Here is a 16,723-nt window from a genome sequence, read left to right as displayed (position 1 = left end):
GGGCTTTTGTATTTTATTTTATCAGTAGCATACTGATAAAATAATATACTAAATGATTCATTAGTTAAGTAAACCTTGCGAAAAAATCTTATTTAGCTTTGAAACTGATCGGTGGGGAAAAAAATCAGTGCTTAAAAACAAAGATGTTTTATTTATTTTATTAAATTATCCCTTTATTTCAAGTATTTAACAGACATATAACCTTTATTCCCAGTACGCATTTTTTTTTTGTTTAATTTTATTTTGAAAAGTAGAGCTCTTATGTTTAATTTTATTCAACAGAATTATAGATCGTGTGAATCGCCGTCAGATGGTCATTATTAGTTTTAAACACATCGAAATTGGCATCCTTTGAATCATGTGCCCTTATTGTATATTTAGAGATAAAGTAATTGATTTCGTAAAATATAAATTTTGATCAACACAAAAGTACAATACATAATGTTAGTACATAATTAAAAAATTCAGTCCTACGGGAAATTGGATACTAAAAATGTTTTCTTGCGTGCGGTAAAAATTGGAGAAAAAAATTGTATGGCAAAGTTACTTAAAAATGTACGAATAAAAATAAATATTTTAATAAAAATGAACTTCTTTGAACAACGTCACTAGTTCATATGAATCAACCAAAGATATGAGAGCTGTGAAAGATATCCGGTTTACTTATCGTCAACGGACTTATCGTCAGAACTGATCTAGAATAAGCGAAAGAGAACCTCTGACGTCACATGCGAAAATGTGTTTTGTTGGAACGAAATTATAATACCATATTAAGAAATTAAACATACTTTCAAAAAAAGTTCAGTAAACTGATATTGCTGGCGAAACAACGTTTTATTTTTTCTTTTAATGATTTCCTTAAAGCATTTTTTTTTATTTATTAAATTTTTTTTTCTTTTCACACCAATGCTTATTGCTTGTTTTTTTTTTTGTGTCTTGTAATTAAATTTTGTTTTTTTTTTAAATAAAGAAAAATTGGAAGGTGGACACCCAGAATAATAAAGTGGAGACCATGGACAAATAAAAAAAGAGTTAGAAGGCCACAGAAAAGATGGGCCGATGACATCGCCTCTATTGCCGGTAAAACATGAATAATGAAATTGAATGATAGGAAGGAATGGAGACGTTCGAAAGAGGCCGCCATCCAGCAGTGAAGAGAATAAGGCTGAAGAAGAAGAAGAAGATTTTTTTTTTTAAATTAGGAATTTTTTTTATTTATATATTGTTCCATGAAAATTACAAAATACTTTTTATCATAACATGATAGAAATGGCGGCTCTGCCCTATTTTGCTATTTTACTGGAATAAAAATAGAAATGATGATGATAAATTAAACATACTTATGCCGAAAGCAGCCAGCCATAGAAAAGAGAAATTGAGATAATAGCACTTTTGTGAAAAGTGTGAATAATCAAATCTACACAACAGCAAATGATAATCAATGAATGCATTCGTATTTTTTGAAGATATTTTTATTCTTATTATGTAATTCAGTAGTCAGATGGCAGAAGGGACCATCTGTAATTTTCAAAAATGTTCACGAGAGCTGAAATACGTCTCAATTTCAAGACTTTAATCCACAAACTAAAATGTTTTAGTGATGCTTTTCAATAATAAATTATTATTCTAAATGACGCTGATTTTTTATTTTTTTTGCTGCGTGTATTTACTGAAATATTAATCAAAACTTTTGTAAAATTAAAAAATAGACAAAAATACAGATGGTCCCTTCTGCCATCTGACTACCGAACTGACCAGTTTTAGTGATTTTTTAAGAACCGTAGGATTTTTCTAGTGCTGTGGGTGTTTTTTGAAAATAGAGAAATGGCGTATTTGTGATCGACACCATTTTCAGAAGGTAATTCATACAGTTTTTTGTACGAAAGTGGTCTGGCTGTTTTTAACAGAACATAGAATTGACCTTACTGCACCCTATAACATCAATACATAATTTTACCAAAATTGTGGACTAGCTGCTTTCTGCATAACTACGTTCAATTGTTGATATTTTTATTTAACCTTCTTTAGGTTAGGTTATTTTAAAAGTCAATCCAATTGTAAAATTGGATTTCGAACGTCCCTTACATTTTGATTGTCGCGTTGCTTGGAATTTCGTGTGAAAGTCACGTTCTCCGAGTCTTGTGAGAAAATCAGAAATTCCAGATTTCAAACAAAAGGTTTTGGCGCCATCCCCTAACGAGGTTTTCCTGGGTTAGCGAGTAGTAACTACGGCGAGCGAAATAATGTGGTGAATCCTTTGTGACTTCATTGTACAAGATGGGTCGAATAACAGATCTCAAACTTGTTGAAGTATTGTTTTAATATCTTGTAGAAAACTGTGAACTTGTCATGTACACCCCCTTGATTTTTATTTATTTATTATGGAAATCATACAGACTTTGACTTTGACTTTAATAGTATACGAGTGTAAGCTAACAATTTAAAGAAATAAATCCATCGAGAGATTTGACATTTGCATGAAACCGGTCACTGGATATTCCAAATTCGTGGATTAAAGTATCACTCGTCTTTTATTTATATAATAAATTACAATGAACTTCCATCAAGAATTTTCACTTACAAACTTAAATGTTTTGGAATTATTTTTATTGAAAAAGTTGTGAGTTCTCGTCCCACATTAACTATTGATTCGGAAAATCTTATGAATTCACGATGACCATTTAATTTATTATTCCACCCTTATATTACAACTACTACATATTATTTGTTGGACCTTAATAATCTATTGTGCTTTTTTTAAACATGTTTTTTTTTAAGACCGAAAACAAAAACAAAAACGTCAGGGTAGGCAGGGAGAATAGAACGCCACATTACTCTATCTTTCCATACACATTTCGATTCATCTGCAATCAAATCATACATCTTCTCATGCACGCGCGCTGATTATTCCGACTTTTGACACGTCCATCTTCAATCATTTGTTAGATTTGGTCATGCCATGTCTTTTTCGGTCTTTCTCTATTTCGGCATCTATCAACATTTGCATTGTCAATATTTTTAGCCGTTCTTACGCTGTCCATTCGCTTTACATGTCCAAACCAGCGCAAAGCTCATTTCTTGAATTTGTCGATAAAACCTATCTCGGCTTTACATAATGTACGGATCTCGACATTTACCAATAATATTATATAAATTATGTATATTTTAATTGGCAGTAGTGCTGTACTGTACATTTAAACAGTATACATATTTTTATAAAATATTTTTTATATTTACGTCTCTCATTACATAACATAACTAAAGTGACGTTAAAAAAAAATATTATCTCTAATAAATAACAATATGTGTTACAACTTCATTTAAATCACTTTTTTTTTTATGGTATTCTGAAAAATCATAATTAATTATTTATTTATTCAATTATGTAAACAAACAGTATGTACACGAATTTTCCCAATTTCTTTGCATATTAGTGTAAGACACTCATGCGCACACCATAAAAATTGTTTACACTTAATACAATAATTTAAATCATGTTTAATATAATAAATGTAAAAGAAATGAAATGAAAAATATATATACAGGATGTTTTTTTAAACCCTGTCACATCCGAAACCACGATGATCAGTACGAGCAAGAAGACATATTGGCACATTAAAATAAATTTTAAGAACGAAAAAATGTTTTTAAAAATATGTTTAAAAAACAAATGGTTGCTAACTTCCGCAGGAAAGAAACGAAAAGGGGGAGGGGGGAGTCGCTCTTGCTTCTCCCCTGCAGAAGTAAGCAAACAATTCTTCTTTTTAATATTTAATTTTTACAAATTTTCTTCGTTCTTAATAAAAAAATTTAATATGCCAATATGTCTTCTTGCTCATACTGATTATCGATGATGGTTTCGGATGTGACAGGGTTTAAAGAACACCCTGTATAATAATAAAGTGAAATATCTGCTTCTCTAACTTTTTAACTAAATTTCGGTTTTCACAAAATATTTTTTTTATATGGTTTTTCTCTGAAGTGTTTCATTGTCACTGTTCTGGCTCCTAAAGCGTAAAACTAATCACCTAACCTTCCTGTAACAGATTATAATAGATACGCGGCATTTGATTAAACGATGATTAACGACGCCCTCTACACCGCCGGGTGTGGATAAGGGTTTGATGTTGATGATTTAATTAGTTAATAATGAGCCCACTTTTGTACTAATATTTATGTACAAGAAGTAAAATAGCAATAATATATTGTTATGGAGTCAGCTTATGTTTGCATTTAACAATATACTATAAGACTTGTTTCAATATTACCTGTACTAACGTTACCTTAAGTTTCTGTTTAGCTTGCTTAAAGTTCCAAAACATTCAGGTGTCTCGCTGAAAATTGCATTAAATCGTCCAGAACTTTCTGCGCCACTAAATTTCTACCGTAATTTAATTTATATTGGTGTCTTGTCAACTTTTCCACTTCCTGCATGAAATAATGTGTCTTCTGCAAACTAATTCCCCATAAGTTTATTGCAGTGAAAGTTCATTCACTGAACACGTTTATGTGTGATCAGTAGGTTTGTAGGAATTAATGTTTGTGGATAGCATGGGAGCTCCGACCCAGTTGGAGGTTGATAGAAGAAAACGATGTTGTGCTTCGAGTGTATTTATTACATGATAAATAAATAGAGTAACCGTTCAAGAAACTACGTAAACGTAAAACTTGGTCACTAAGCTTTGAACTGGACTACATGCTGGAAGTTACTGTCCATTGTTCATTTTACTTCCTGGTGGGATCTCAAGGTTGTTTACTTATTTCGTATTTCTCAGCGATTTAATATCCGCTCGTATTAGTAGTTTTTTATTCGTTATTTGAATGTTTTGACAATCTATTGTTTGCATACAGGAAATGATTGACCTTCAAATCCCACAGGTTGGGTAATAGGTCCCGCCTAGGATGATGCTAGGTTTTAAATAGCTTTATGCTAGTTTCTTCTTGACAAATAAACTATTTCCTCTTCAGCTTGATAGGTTTTATTTTTTATGGACCTTTTAATCAGGGTGCCCTTATAACATCAAAATGTGGTAAAAGAGTGACTGTGTATGAGTTGATATAAAACGGTCGGTGGAGGGGTAGCGACGGCTCTGTCTTTTTGGTCTGCCAAAAAGCTAATAAATGAGCTAACATACCCCAACACCATCACGTCCGTGTTCGGGTAGATGACGAATACATTTTTATGTATAAAATACACCTATACCATAAGGACGCGCTTTTTTGACTCAATGGCTTCTTTCAACTGAGAGTATATTCACATAAACATCTTAAAAAAGAAAATGGGTAGAGAAAATTGTCTCATGGTGTAGTTGTAGGCACACTTGTCTACCTTGTTTGAGGTCATGAGATCAATTCCCTGTAAGGTCATCGTGCAACATTTGTTGAAAATGTAATCTTACACTGAAATTTTTCGCTGTCCCTGCACTGGTAGTTGAAGCGTTAGAATGACCATCTTATTTTCATGTAAGGTAAATTTGACATACGCTGCTTTTGATGTAACAATCCAGTAACGTGTGCATCACGGAGTGCGGATAAGGGTATAATAAATATGTTCCGAAGGTCGTATGTAAATTTATGACTTTTTCATGTATTATTAAACATAATTAATTGATAAATTATTTTTGAAGGGCTCAAGTAAAATTTGATGTTAAAAAATGGAAGCAATTAGTCGAATTGGGCACTTTTAATGAATAAAAAAGTCAGAATTTTAGTAAATGTATGCATGAAAATAAAATTCGACTACATTCGTAAACCAGAATTTTTCTTAATCTGACTGGTGTCATTAATGGATGCAGAGCCGGATTAGTAAAAACATTTATCTTTTTATATTATACTTATTTTTTAAAATTGAAACAATAACAATTTTAATAACGTGCATGGCAAAAACGGCTAGTAATTTTTAATACTGCCTTGGTGAATATTTTTTTTTTTGTTTTCTAACTTTTTTCTTTTCCTTTTTTTTAAATATGTAATTCTCCTTTAAAACTATATTTGATATAGAATCTTCGAGAATAGATATGTTAGAAGAATTTTGGGTGTGCGGTGGTTTGACTTTGTAAGGAATGAAGTAATAAAAGAACGGGCGCAGCAAACTTCGGTGACAACTGCCATCAAGCGGAGGCGACACTATTAGTTGAGCTATGTACTGCGGTTGCCTTCTGAGAGCCTTAACCACGCTTGCTTACTTTTCAAGATATCAGGTTCTCGATGTCCTAGAGGTTCACTGCTTACTGTTTGTCGGAAGTTCATGTAAGAACTACGGGACGTGAACCTGATTTAGGAGGATGCACACGAGCTGGCAGCGGACAGAGATGCCTGGAGGATCTTCGTGGACACTATATGCTCCAACTAGGGAGCGGACGTGGAATGATGATGATGAGACCTATTTTTTATAAATTAAGATTGTTAGCCATCTCGATTTTTGAGTTGCGTGTGTTTTTCTTTAAGTTTTTTTTATTTTTGTAATTTTAATTACTAGTTTTGTTAATTCGTTTGTTTTTTATTTCATTATTTCCTTAATTTTTATTGTAAAATTTTATTTTTATTCATATTTATGTAAGCAGATAAGGAACAAGTATTTGTATACCTAGTAAAGTTGCTAGGAATATTTCCTCGCAATTTCACATTGTTAAATTGTGTTAGTTTACTAATTTAAACTATTTTTTTATTTTTTTTTATTTATTTCTTAAGTTAGCTTATACTAAAACTAATATAAACTATTATGTACATTTACATCATCTATATATATTTACATTTCCTTACAGTAACTTATACATTTATTTTTAAATTCTTTCAGACACTTTTCATTCTTCATACATTCAGGCATCTCATCATACATTTTTAAACCCTTATCCATCAAACAATTTTGCGACTCAGCTCTTTTCAATAATGGTAGTCTTATTTTATCCTTTTGTCTAGTAGCATATTCATGACAATTTTTGTTTAAGACAACTTTATCCTTAAAATATTTTGGTAATTTATCGTGAAAAAATTTATGTATAAATATCAACATATTAGTACTTATTCGATTATTTTTTTATTAAAAGTAAATTATATGCACTTTTTTGCCACTAATTATTTACTTATTTTGGCACCGTAATTAAAATCTTAAACTTCCATAATTGTTTTTAATTTGTTAGAATTTGATATTGCACCATTTTCGCAAATCAATTTTTTATAACCGTGTATATAACTTGCGAATATCAAAAATATTTTAAACGTTCAGTTTTCACATTCAATCATTATTTTATATAATTTAAAGAAAAGTTGTCAAAACTAACCATTTTTACTTACTGTAATTCAAATTCAGTTTCCTCAAAAAATGTCACCCGAAAATGCTTTACTTAATAACTTTTTCAACTCACATTTCAGCCCTGTAGTTGTTTTGTCATTCCCTGTCGCTACGATTTATTCAAGATATTAACAAATTTCACTTCAGCTTTTTTTCTGATTCGAAGGAAAGACAAAATTTTCATGATGTAAAGCTCGCATGCACGAAAAAGCTTTGCTCGACTCAAGTTTACTCAAATTAACCTAACTACGGAGCTTTACGAGTACAAATTAATGGCGTGACTCTTTTCATTAGTTTTTACACGTAACAGTTATATTCTCGTCTTATTGCATTGATTCGGATAAATTAACATTAATTAAAACTATCTGTCATTGAGCTTAAATAGTTCTAGCGAGTTTACTGGAAAATATATTTGTGGCACCACGAAAGGCCAAAATATCTAAGTACAGTAATGAATTACAATACGGAATACCCAGGCTTAATAAAATATACCTACTTTTCCCCCCCTTTTTTTTTTTCATAATATTTATGTATAAACGCCCTTACGGCTTTTAAATCATGGAAAATAAAATTACTCATTTAATCCTCAAACATGTATTATTTTCCAAGACACAGGACTTTATCATCGGGTATGAAATAAATTTAAATCATTATCGTATTGACAATATTTTGAGTTAGTCCAAATGTTTGTAGACATGGACTGAATTCAACTCCCTGGGGAGCTGTTTATATTAACATATTACAACAGAGATGAAGAACATTTAAGAAAAGGTAATATGGAAGTCTAGGCATCTACAGGGCTTATGACCTGTCAATGGCTGGTTTAAGTGGCCACTTTACACACTGTGTAACATTCACCATTCTGCCCATATTTGAACATCTATATTCCTTCAATTCTTTCATCTGTTGATGTTTGTGGAGTTAAAGAGCTGAAACCTTTATTTACGTGGGTGAGATTCATCTAATTAAATTATTTCACCTGCACACTAAGCAACGCCTGAAAATGTTATTTTTTCAATTTCTATACTTCTTCATGGACCAGGTGGATTTATCAACAATGAAAGAATTGAAGAAATAAAGATGTTCAAATATAGGCAGAATGGTGAATGTTACAGTACAGAGTGTAAAGTGGCCACTTAAACCAGATAAGCCCTGTAGATGCCTAGACTTCTATATTACCTCCTCCTTAATGTTCTTCATCTCTGTTGTAATATGTTAATCATTGTATTGATTTAATTAATTAATTTATTGAAACATAAAATTATGTCTTGTTGATATATGCATGTGAAATACGAAAATTTATGACACGTGACATTTTAGGGCAATCTATGTTCACTTTCAATTATCTTTTTTACAGAACGCAGAAAAAAAATCAACAATTTTTTATGCAATATTATATAAAGTTTGAATACGCGTATTTTATTACAAATAAGGAGTTATTGTTACGTCTTCTTAAATCTAGTGCACTTGTTAGGTGGATAATATATCACCCAGGGAAATTTAAGGGAAAAAAATATATGGATTAAAAAGTTGTTATTTGAAAATAAGTAAATGAATCTTGAAACAAAATTGCTATCTAGGAATTATAGCAAAGCAAAATTAGATTAAAGACATGGTTAGTAATAACAATACTTATCTATATATATCTCCCTGTCAGTGGCCTTCCTCAAATCGCATTTGTGGACGCCGCAGCAGATGAGGTTCTTCCTGCACCTCTCCACAATCACAGTTCATGTCATCTCCCTCCAGAAAACCCCACCTCCGTTGATTGTATTTGCACCTAGACACCCCTACCCTTAGTCTATTTAGAACTTTCCACGTAGAGAAGTCCAAATTGTGCGCGGTCTTCGAGTCAGTTGTGACTTTGAGAAAACTCCTTTTCGTTTCCAGTCTCGGAGGAGCCATTCGATGATCGCAAAGGGGGTGTCTAGGGTCATGGGTCTGTTTGTGTCTCTCTGAGTCCGCTGCCACGTTTCTCCTGATGTTGGGTGGAGCGATTCCTATAATATAATAATAACAATAACAATAGATTACCATTAATACTCATTTTTTGTTAACTAATGCAGGAAAAAATCATAGGGCCACATACAATAATTAGTATAATTTTATATTTGAGTGTTATTTTTCTCTAGGTTGAACGTATATCCTTTTATATCTTATTAGAATCTGTTAGATCTCAATGTTTCAACAGGCAGGTTCTCTAAAAAAAAGATCAAAAGATTCGTAAAATAGGGATAAATAATTTATTGACCATAGAAACGTTAATTCTAGATAAAATAAAGGTACCTTTTTCTATCAACATTCAACATTTATTCGATCTCGGAATTATTTTCTGTAGGTCTTTTATGTAAATTGAAGGACCTGCCGTAATCCGTAAGAGCCGTGTAAAACGAGTTAAAATCACAATCCTTAGATTTGGAATTTGCATTTTCCTTCGAAGCCTTTACTCGATAGCAAAAAAGCGAATTGATTGTTTTACGAGTATTTTCTCCTTTATCTTTTAGTTTTTTGTTATTTTAACCCTCGGTTTATTTTCAAACCCTTTAGAAATTTTTTGAAGTATTCATTGTTTAGCTTTACGCAATCTTACAATTACGATTGCGTAAAGATAATTTAAAATAAGATTTACGACCGAAAAAACTGTGTCATGAAAATAGAATGGTATTATATACTCGTATACGCAAACATTTGCGTTACTTTAATATGACATATTTTAATGGTTAGTTTTTGTTGAAAATGTGAACATTTTAAATCTTACCCAAAATGCGCAACTCTACTACAAGATTCCAACTCGACTCGATATTTTTTTTATTTTTTTTTTATTAATAACAAATAAAAATACAGTATTACAACTAAATACAATTTTTTACATTAATCAAATACATATATTTACATTAACGTTTCCCATTACGTAAAAGAAATAAATAATTCTTGTGTACATAGTGGGGAGTGACGTCTTACAATAGATTATTTTATTTTAATCAATTATATTTTTAGAATAACATAAATAAACTACAAAAAAGATATAAACGATGTTTTCAATCAAAGTTACATAAAGACAAAATATAGATGTAATTTTTTACTTTTTTCTTAAATATATTGTATTCCTTTACATATATATATATAATATATATATATATATATTATTAAAACATTCAGAATGTAAACCCAAAAATAAATTGCATTTTTAATGAAAGGGACATTTTTTATTATTATCAACAATACGTTTTTATTTTAAAAGAAAAAAAAACTTTTATCTCAAACATAAAGACTTTGTGCATCCGATATTTTTTTATTATTTTTACTTTAACGAAATGATTTTTTTGTATAAATTAATTTAAAAGTTCTCTATACTGCGGAAACTTGCTCTAAAAAGGACTTTACAGTATTCAAAACGTTATTTACCAATCACTTTTTCCAGTTCTTCTATTCTATTTTTTTAGTCAGATTTCGATGCTATATTTTAACTTTATATAAACAAATTACAACAGAGATGAAGAACATATTAGAAAATGTAACGTAGAAGTCTAGAAACCCACGGGGCTCATGACCTGTCATTGGCCATTTAACGGTTTATGTAGCCACTTTACACACTGTGTAACATTCACCATTCTGCCTATATTTGAACATCTATATTCCTTCAATTCTTCCGCCCGTTGACGTGATGTAAAAGAGCTGAAACCTTTATTGTTGCGGGTGAGATTCATGTGATTGAATTATTTCACCTTCATACTAGGCAACGCCTGAAAATATTTTTCAATTTATATTCTTCTTCTTGGACCAGGTAGATTTAAGAACAATGTTTTGAGTTTGTCCAAATTTTTGTAGACAAGGACTGAATTCAGCCCCCTAGGGAGCTGTTAATATTAACATAATACAACAGAGATGAAGAACATTTTCGAGAAGGGAATATAGAAGTCTAGGCATCCACAGGGCTTATGACTTGTCATTTTTTTTATTTGTTTATTTTTTCGTACATATATTTACATAGATTTTTAATTTTAAAAATACACTTTAAAAAATCCACCTTAAAATTAAGCTATACCGTAGTTTGGATAAAATGCCCACAAAGACTTAAACCTCTGAGCGTGGGTCTTTCCGTTTTTAATAATTTATAGGTTTATTTTATATATATATATATGTATATATATATATATATATATAGAGTATGACATAACCATGAAAAGAAAAAAAGATAACCATATGCTGTTGCATTTGGACAAACTCAAAATATTATTGAATTTTATAAAATTTGGAAACTGCCTTCATAATAATATATTTGCTTACATAAAATTCCTGTATATAAAACTGTTTCTACAAAATTTAAATTTCTTTGGATAAAAAATAATTTTAATTCGATTCAATCTTTATATATATAATTATTCTGTACATGTGATATCACTGAACCCTTCTTAAACGACTTTACTGATTTACGTGCAGTTTTCTGCGAAATGTAGATCTTTGCACTTTGCGTGTTCGTAGATATTAAAATTTTCAATCGAATATGTAATAAAAAAGTTAGAAGTATAAATCTTTTTTCATTGACCTACCAGGGTTGCATTCGACTAGAATGCGTATTATACAAAAAAATGGAAGAATGTTTTTTTCTGTGTTTGAAAAAAAGTTTGTTTTGGAATGTTTACAAACAACATTAACTTTTTATGGATCCCAATCAGAATATTTCCTTACATTACTCATAATTTATTTTTACAGGATTTTTGATATAACATTATTAACTGAGATTTAGTACAATTTTTCAAATTGCATTTATGAATAAAGTGCACCCTTGTTGGTGAAAAGAGCTGAGTTTGACATTTGTAAAAATAATTTTACATTTGAATATGAATTACTTTTGTTTTAGAATTCAACCATAAACAAGTTCCTAGGTATCTACCTACTTAAATTCAATATTTGAATATTAATAATTTTTCATTTTTTTGAATTTTCGAATTTTCAATGAAAAATCTTATTCCAAGGTAATAGCAGGCAAGTCAACGTTCATACAGGACAACGTCTATCGGGTAATTTAATAAAAATCATAATTCTTATTATTGCTTAGACTTGTTGAATTTAATTTTGTAATATTTATGATAATTCTTTAAATCAATTTACCATACCAGGGTTTTTTTCAAATCCAATGAATATAGTTTTTATCTATCTAACAACATTAACAAGTTAATAAATTACCCCTACGTGGTCTAAATCCTAGATAGTTATTTTTCTACGCAACGTACCTACATCCTACATGTACCAAAAAAGTGCTGATGCAAGAGAAGTAATAACTCACTCCACTATGCTCATATATTTTTATTTCTGGAAAAGAGTATCTTTCCCTTTACACGTTTGTAGTAGGTTTGTCCGCGCGTTAAAACGTTTCAGGATACAACGCCAAGTCGTTTATTTTCACTAAAGGAAAAGGAAAACATTAACGCGGGAATCGCCCAATTTCATGTCGACTGTTGTGCAATGAAGGCACTGTCAGCAGATTCCATCTTGGAATGTTACAAGCTTTATGGAGAAATATCCTGGGCAGACTGAAATACATAGCAAATAGACTGCTTTAAAAGACGGCAGTAAGTCTGTTTATATTTAAAACAATGTTTTTGGTTATTACAAATGTAATATTAATAGATAAGTATTTTATTATTATGCATCCCCATCAGTAGCAAATGGTGATTTTATTTACAGGTAATCTATAAAAAAATATCATATATTTGTACCTACATAGAAGGTACATAATATAAGGGAAGTTAAATATACTATAAACTGATATTTTTCTGTTGTTCTGTGTGATACAATAATTCTCATACATGAAATCAACTCAAACGACGTAACTTCGTGATATATTATATTATATAGATATATTATCCATTACTTTAATACAAAACTCATTAAAAAATAGCACTATGCTTTCAGTCGATATTAGATATTTAATTGAAATTTCAACTGGCGAATTGGTCTAAAAATAATTAGTGCTAAAAACGGCTGCGTCAAACGTCATATTATGTCCTGCAATATGACGCATGAAAGTAATTATGGTCTTATGTCAAAAGTACCATCTCAAAGAAAAATAGACCTTAAGAAATAATGTTTGAAATACTGTTTTTCAAATCAAGAATCTTCAAATAATTTGTGTAATCTGCAAGTTTAATCTAGGAGAAAAAACCCGCAGTGGGGTTAAGATATTCAAAATATAGTATACTTATTTGTATGAAAAAATAAGCTGGAATAATTGGTTAGTTTCTTGGCTCACCACAGGCGCTGGGCGCGCTTTATTAATGTTTATATTTATATAAGGATGAAAATATAAACGGTGGAAAAGATTTAAAATAAATGGTAATTATTTATTTGTTTTTCTGTACATAAAGTTACAGTAAAACATTATTATGGTTAGTCAAATATAATAGTAAGCTTCGCATAATCGCTTCTATACACGGTTCGCCCCTGATCCTCATATATTTTCTAGTAATATGTAATGATGATTATTTTTTGTTTTTCTTACTCTTCTTAATTCATTTTTATTTTTTGCTTTTTTCTGTAAAATGCATTTCTGTCTTTATATTTAAAAATGCGCTTGTTGTTTCTACTTTTATACCAATATGTAAAGATAATATTTTCGATATTTTTCTTTTTTTTCTAAAAATTAATCTTTTTTTTTTAGCTACTTTTAATTTTAAATTCAATATAGGATAGCCTTGAACTGTTATCTCTCATCAACTTCAGGGTGCCTGGAAGAATAAATAGAGAGGTGCCACTGTTTTGTAGCAACGATTCACGGACAGTGTATACTTGTAACGCCGTATTGAACAGACTTCATAAACTCAACAATAGTTATTCCCACGTATCTTATATATATTGTGTAGGGTATTGTTCCTCTAGAACAAGGATCTCCAAACTACGGCCCGCGGGCCAAATCCGGCCCGCCAGTGTCATCAATCTGGCCTGCGACAGCCAATGATTTATTGTCATCAATCTGGCCCGCGACAGCCAATGATTTATTGTTGTTACTATTGCTGTGATAAGTTGAAGAAGAAAACACAGAATGATAATTACTCGGTTTTATTTACTTGCAAGGTAAAACTAAACGACAGAAATGATGACGCAGAAAACCTAACTTAAGTATCTAAGTTTAGGCATATTAATAACTAACAAATAATTGAAATAAATCCCACTAATCACAGTAAAACAAAAACATCAATGAGATTTATGTAATTGTGATTTTCCACCGACAATAGTTTGTAGTTGTGGATCAATTTTACTTGTACCAATTATCAAAAGAGATTTAAGATTCTCATCGGTTAATTGAGATCTGTAAACATTCTTTGTGTACTTCATCTTGGAAAACGTTTTCTCACACTAGTACTTACTACTTAGTACCAAAAACAGAAAACAACCCACGAGCAAATTTATGCAAATTATCAAATTGTTCCAGTGGAAGACTCTTATAAAATTCCAGCAAAGATGAATTTTGATATTTGTTCTTAATCATATCACTGCACTGTAAATCAAAAATTTCCATTTGGACTTCCGGAGCCAGGGTTTCAATGTCAGAATCAAAAGGATTTTGAAAAAGATTAATTTCATTCGCAATGACATCAAAATCTGAGAAACGAGTATCAAAATTTAGTTTCAAAGCACTCGAAGTTTCGATTGCAAAATCGACGGGAAATTCAGTCTCTGTAGTGTGGCTAAATATTTCACATGTTTTAAAATGTGTGAAACATTTTTTACGTAATTGCGATTGAAATAGTATTATTTTCTGCCTGAAGGATTTGATATTGGTGTATAAATCAGAAAGAAGCTGATTTTCTCCTTGCAATCTCAAATTCAGTTTGTTCATATGATTTGTCAAATCGACATAGAATGCTAACTTCCACATCCATTCACTATTTTCTAAATCGGCAAAAAGGCGCTGCTTCTCATTAAACAAAATTTTGATCTCTGCTCGAAGTTCAAAAAAGCGCTTAAAGACTTTTCCGCAACTAAGCCAGCGTATGGCAGTATAATATGGTAAGTCATTTTTTCCAATCTCTTGAATAAACTTGCGGAATTGTCGGTGATTCAGCCCAGTGGATCTGATGAAGTTAACAACTGATATGACTGGTTTTAGAACTTCAGACATATCCAAACATTTTCCGCACAAGGACTGTTGATGAATGATACAATGTAAGACTAATGGTTTTGAACCACCATCATTTTCTCCAGCCTTTGACACAAGTGCAACCACTCTTTTATTTTTACCACACATATTTTTGCCTCCATCAGTTGTAATAGATTTCAAATTTTTCCATCGAAAGTTCTTTTTATTAATGGCATTTTCAACTCCCTTAAAAATATCTACCCCAGTTGTCGTGCCTTGAGTACTATCAATATCAAGAAGTTCTTCATACACTTCATTGCTTTTATCTACTCCGCGAATAAAAATCTACACCTGAGCAGTATCTGATACATCCGTTGACTCATCCAATGCTAGAGGAAACCACTCATGATGTCCATTTTTGTCAGACAGTTGAGATGATTTATTTTCTGTGATGTCTTGCACCCTCCGAGCTACAGGGTTTGCTGACAAACTGACACTTTTAAATAAATTTACCTTTTCGGGGCATATTTCTTCGGCTACTGCAATCAAGCATTCTTTTATCATTTCTCCATCGAAGAATGGTTTGCCACGTTTTCTGATTTCAAGAGCCACACAAAAGCTGGCGCGAGTTGCAGACTCTTGTTCAGTATTCGCTTTGGTAAACAAAGATTGCTGCGATTTGAGTCCGCGTTTCAAAACTTCAAATTTTTCCGTCCGCAAACTTCCTGTATACTTGGAGTAATTTTGAAGATGTTTCGATTCATAGTGTCGTTTAATGTTATATTCTTTGAGAACAGCTATGGTTTCATTACAAATTAAACATAGCGCCTTATTACTGGACTTAATCACAAAATACTGAAAGTTCCATTTATCTTGGAACGTTCTGCATTCACTGTCAATTTTTTGCTTCTTTTCCATACTAACAAATCACACATAGAAACAATAAGTCAAATCAAAATACTTTTATGCACGGGTGTTACTTTATTTCACAATAGACAGTTTTGCTTCCTTCGCCTTTCCTATGCAGACTGACTCGCGGTTGCGCCGCTAGCCTTTTTATATGCAATTACTGCCATTTCGAAGTGATCGGAATACACTAGCCAGAACCAGAACTTTCTCGAACCAACGCGGTAATTCCAAATATTTAATTACGACTAATGCCACCTGTTAGCGGGTAGCTAAAATAGATAGTACATAGTACAATACATAGTACCACTACTCGCCACTAGATATCGTTAAGTGTCACAATACACAATAATAATTGAAATGCAAAAGAGCGTAAGTTTGCTTTGGTCGCGCACTTTGCGACTATTTTAGTCTAGAAATATAGTTAAGGGCAGAAAAATTCAAAC

The 16,723-nt window shown here is 31.2% G+C and overlaps 1 protein-coding gene across 1 annotated transcript; it reads right to left on the bottom strand.

The window, feature by feature from the left end:
* Nucleotides 1-15,716: 15,716 nt before the first annotated feature.
* Nucleotides 15,717-16,289, bottom strand: LOC148280015 (general transcription factor II-I repeat domain-containing protein 2-like). Its single transcript, XM_088229077.1, has one exon. It carries the CDS (start codon nucleotides 16,287-16,289, stop codon nucleotides 15,717-15,719), a length of 573 nt encoding a protein of 190 aa, XP_088085203.1.
* Between the last annotated feature and the right edge of the window lie 434 nt (nucleotides 16,290-16,723).

The sequence above is a fragment of the Micrasema longulum genome, unplaced genomic scaffold, assembly GCF_059751315.1.
Source record: "Micrasema longulum isolate JH-2025_06_02 unplaced genomic scaffold, ASM5975131v1 h1tg000632l, whole genome shotgun sequence".
NCBI classification, from domain to species: domain Eukaryota; kingdom Metazoa; phylum Arthropoda; class Insecta; order Trichoptera; family Brachycentridae; genus Micrasema; species Micrasema longulum.
This window is presented reverse-complemented; position numbering and strand designations above follow the sequence as displayed.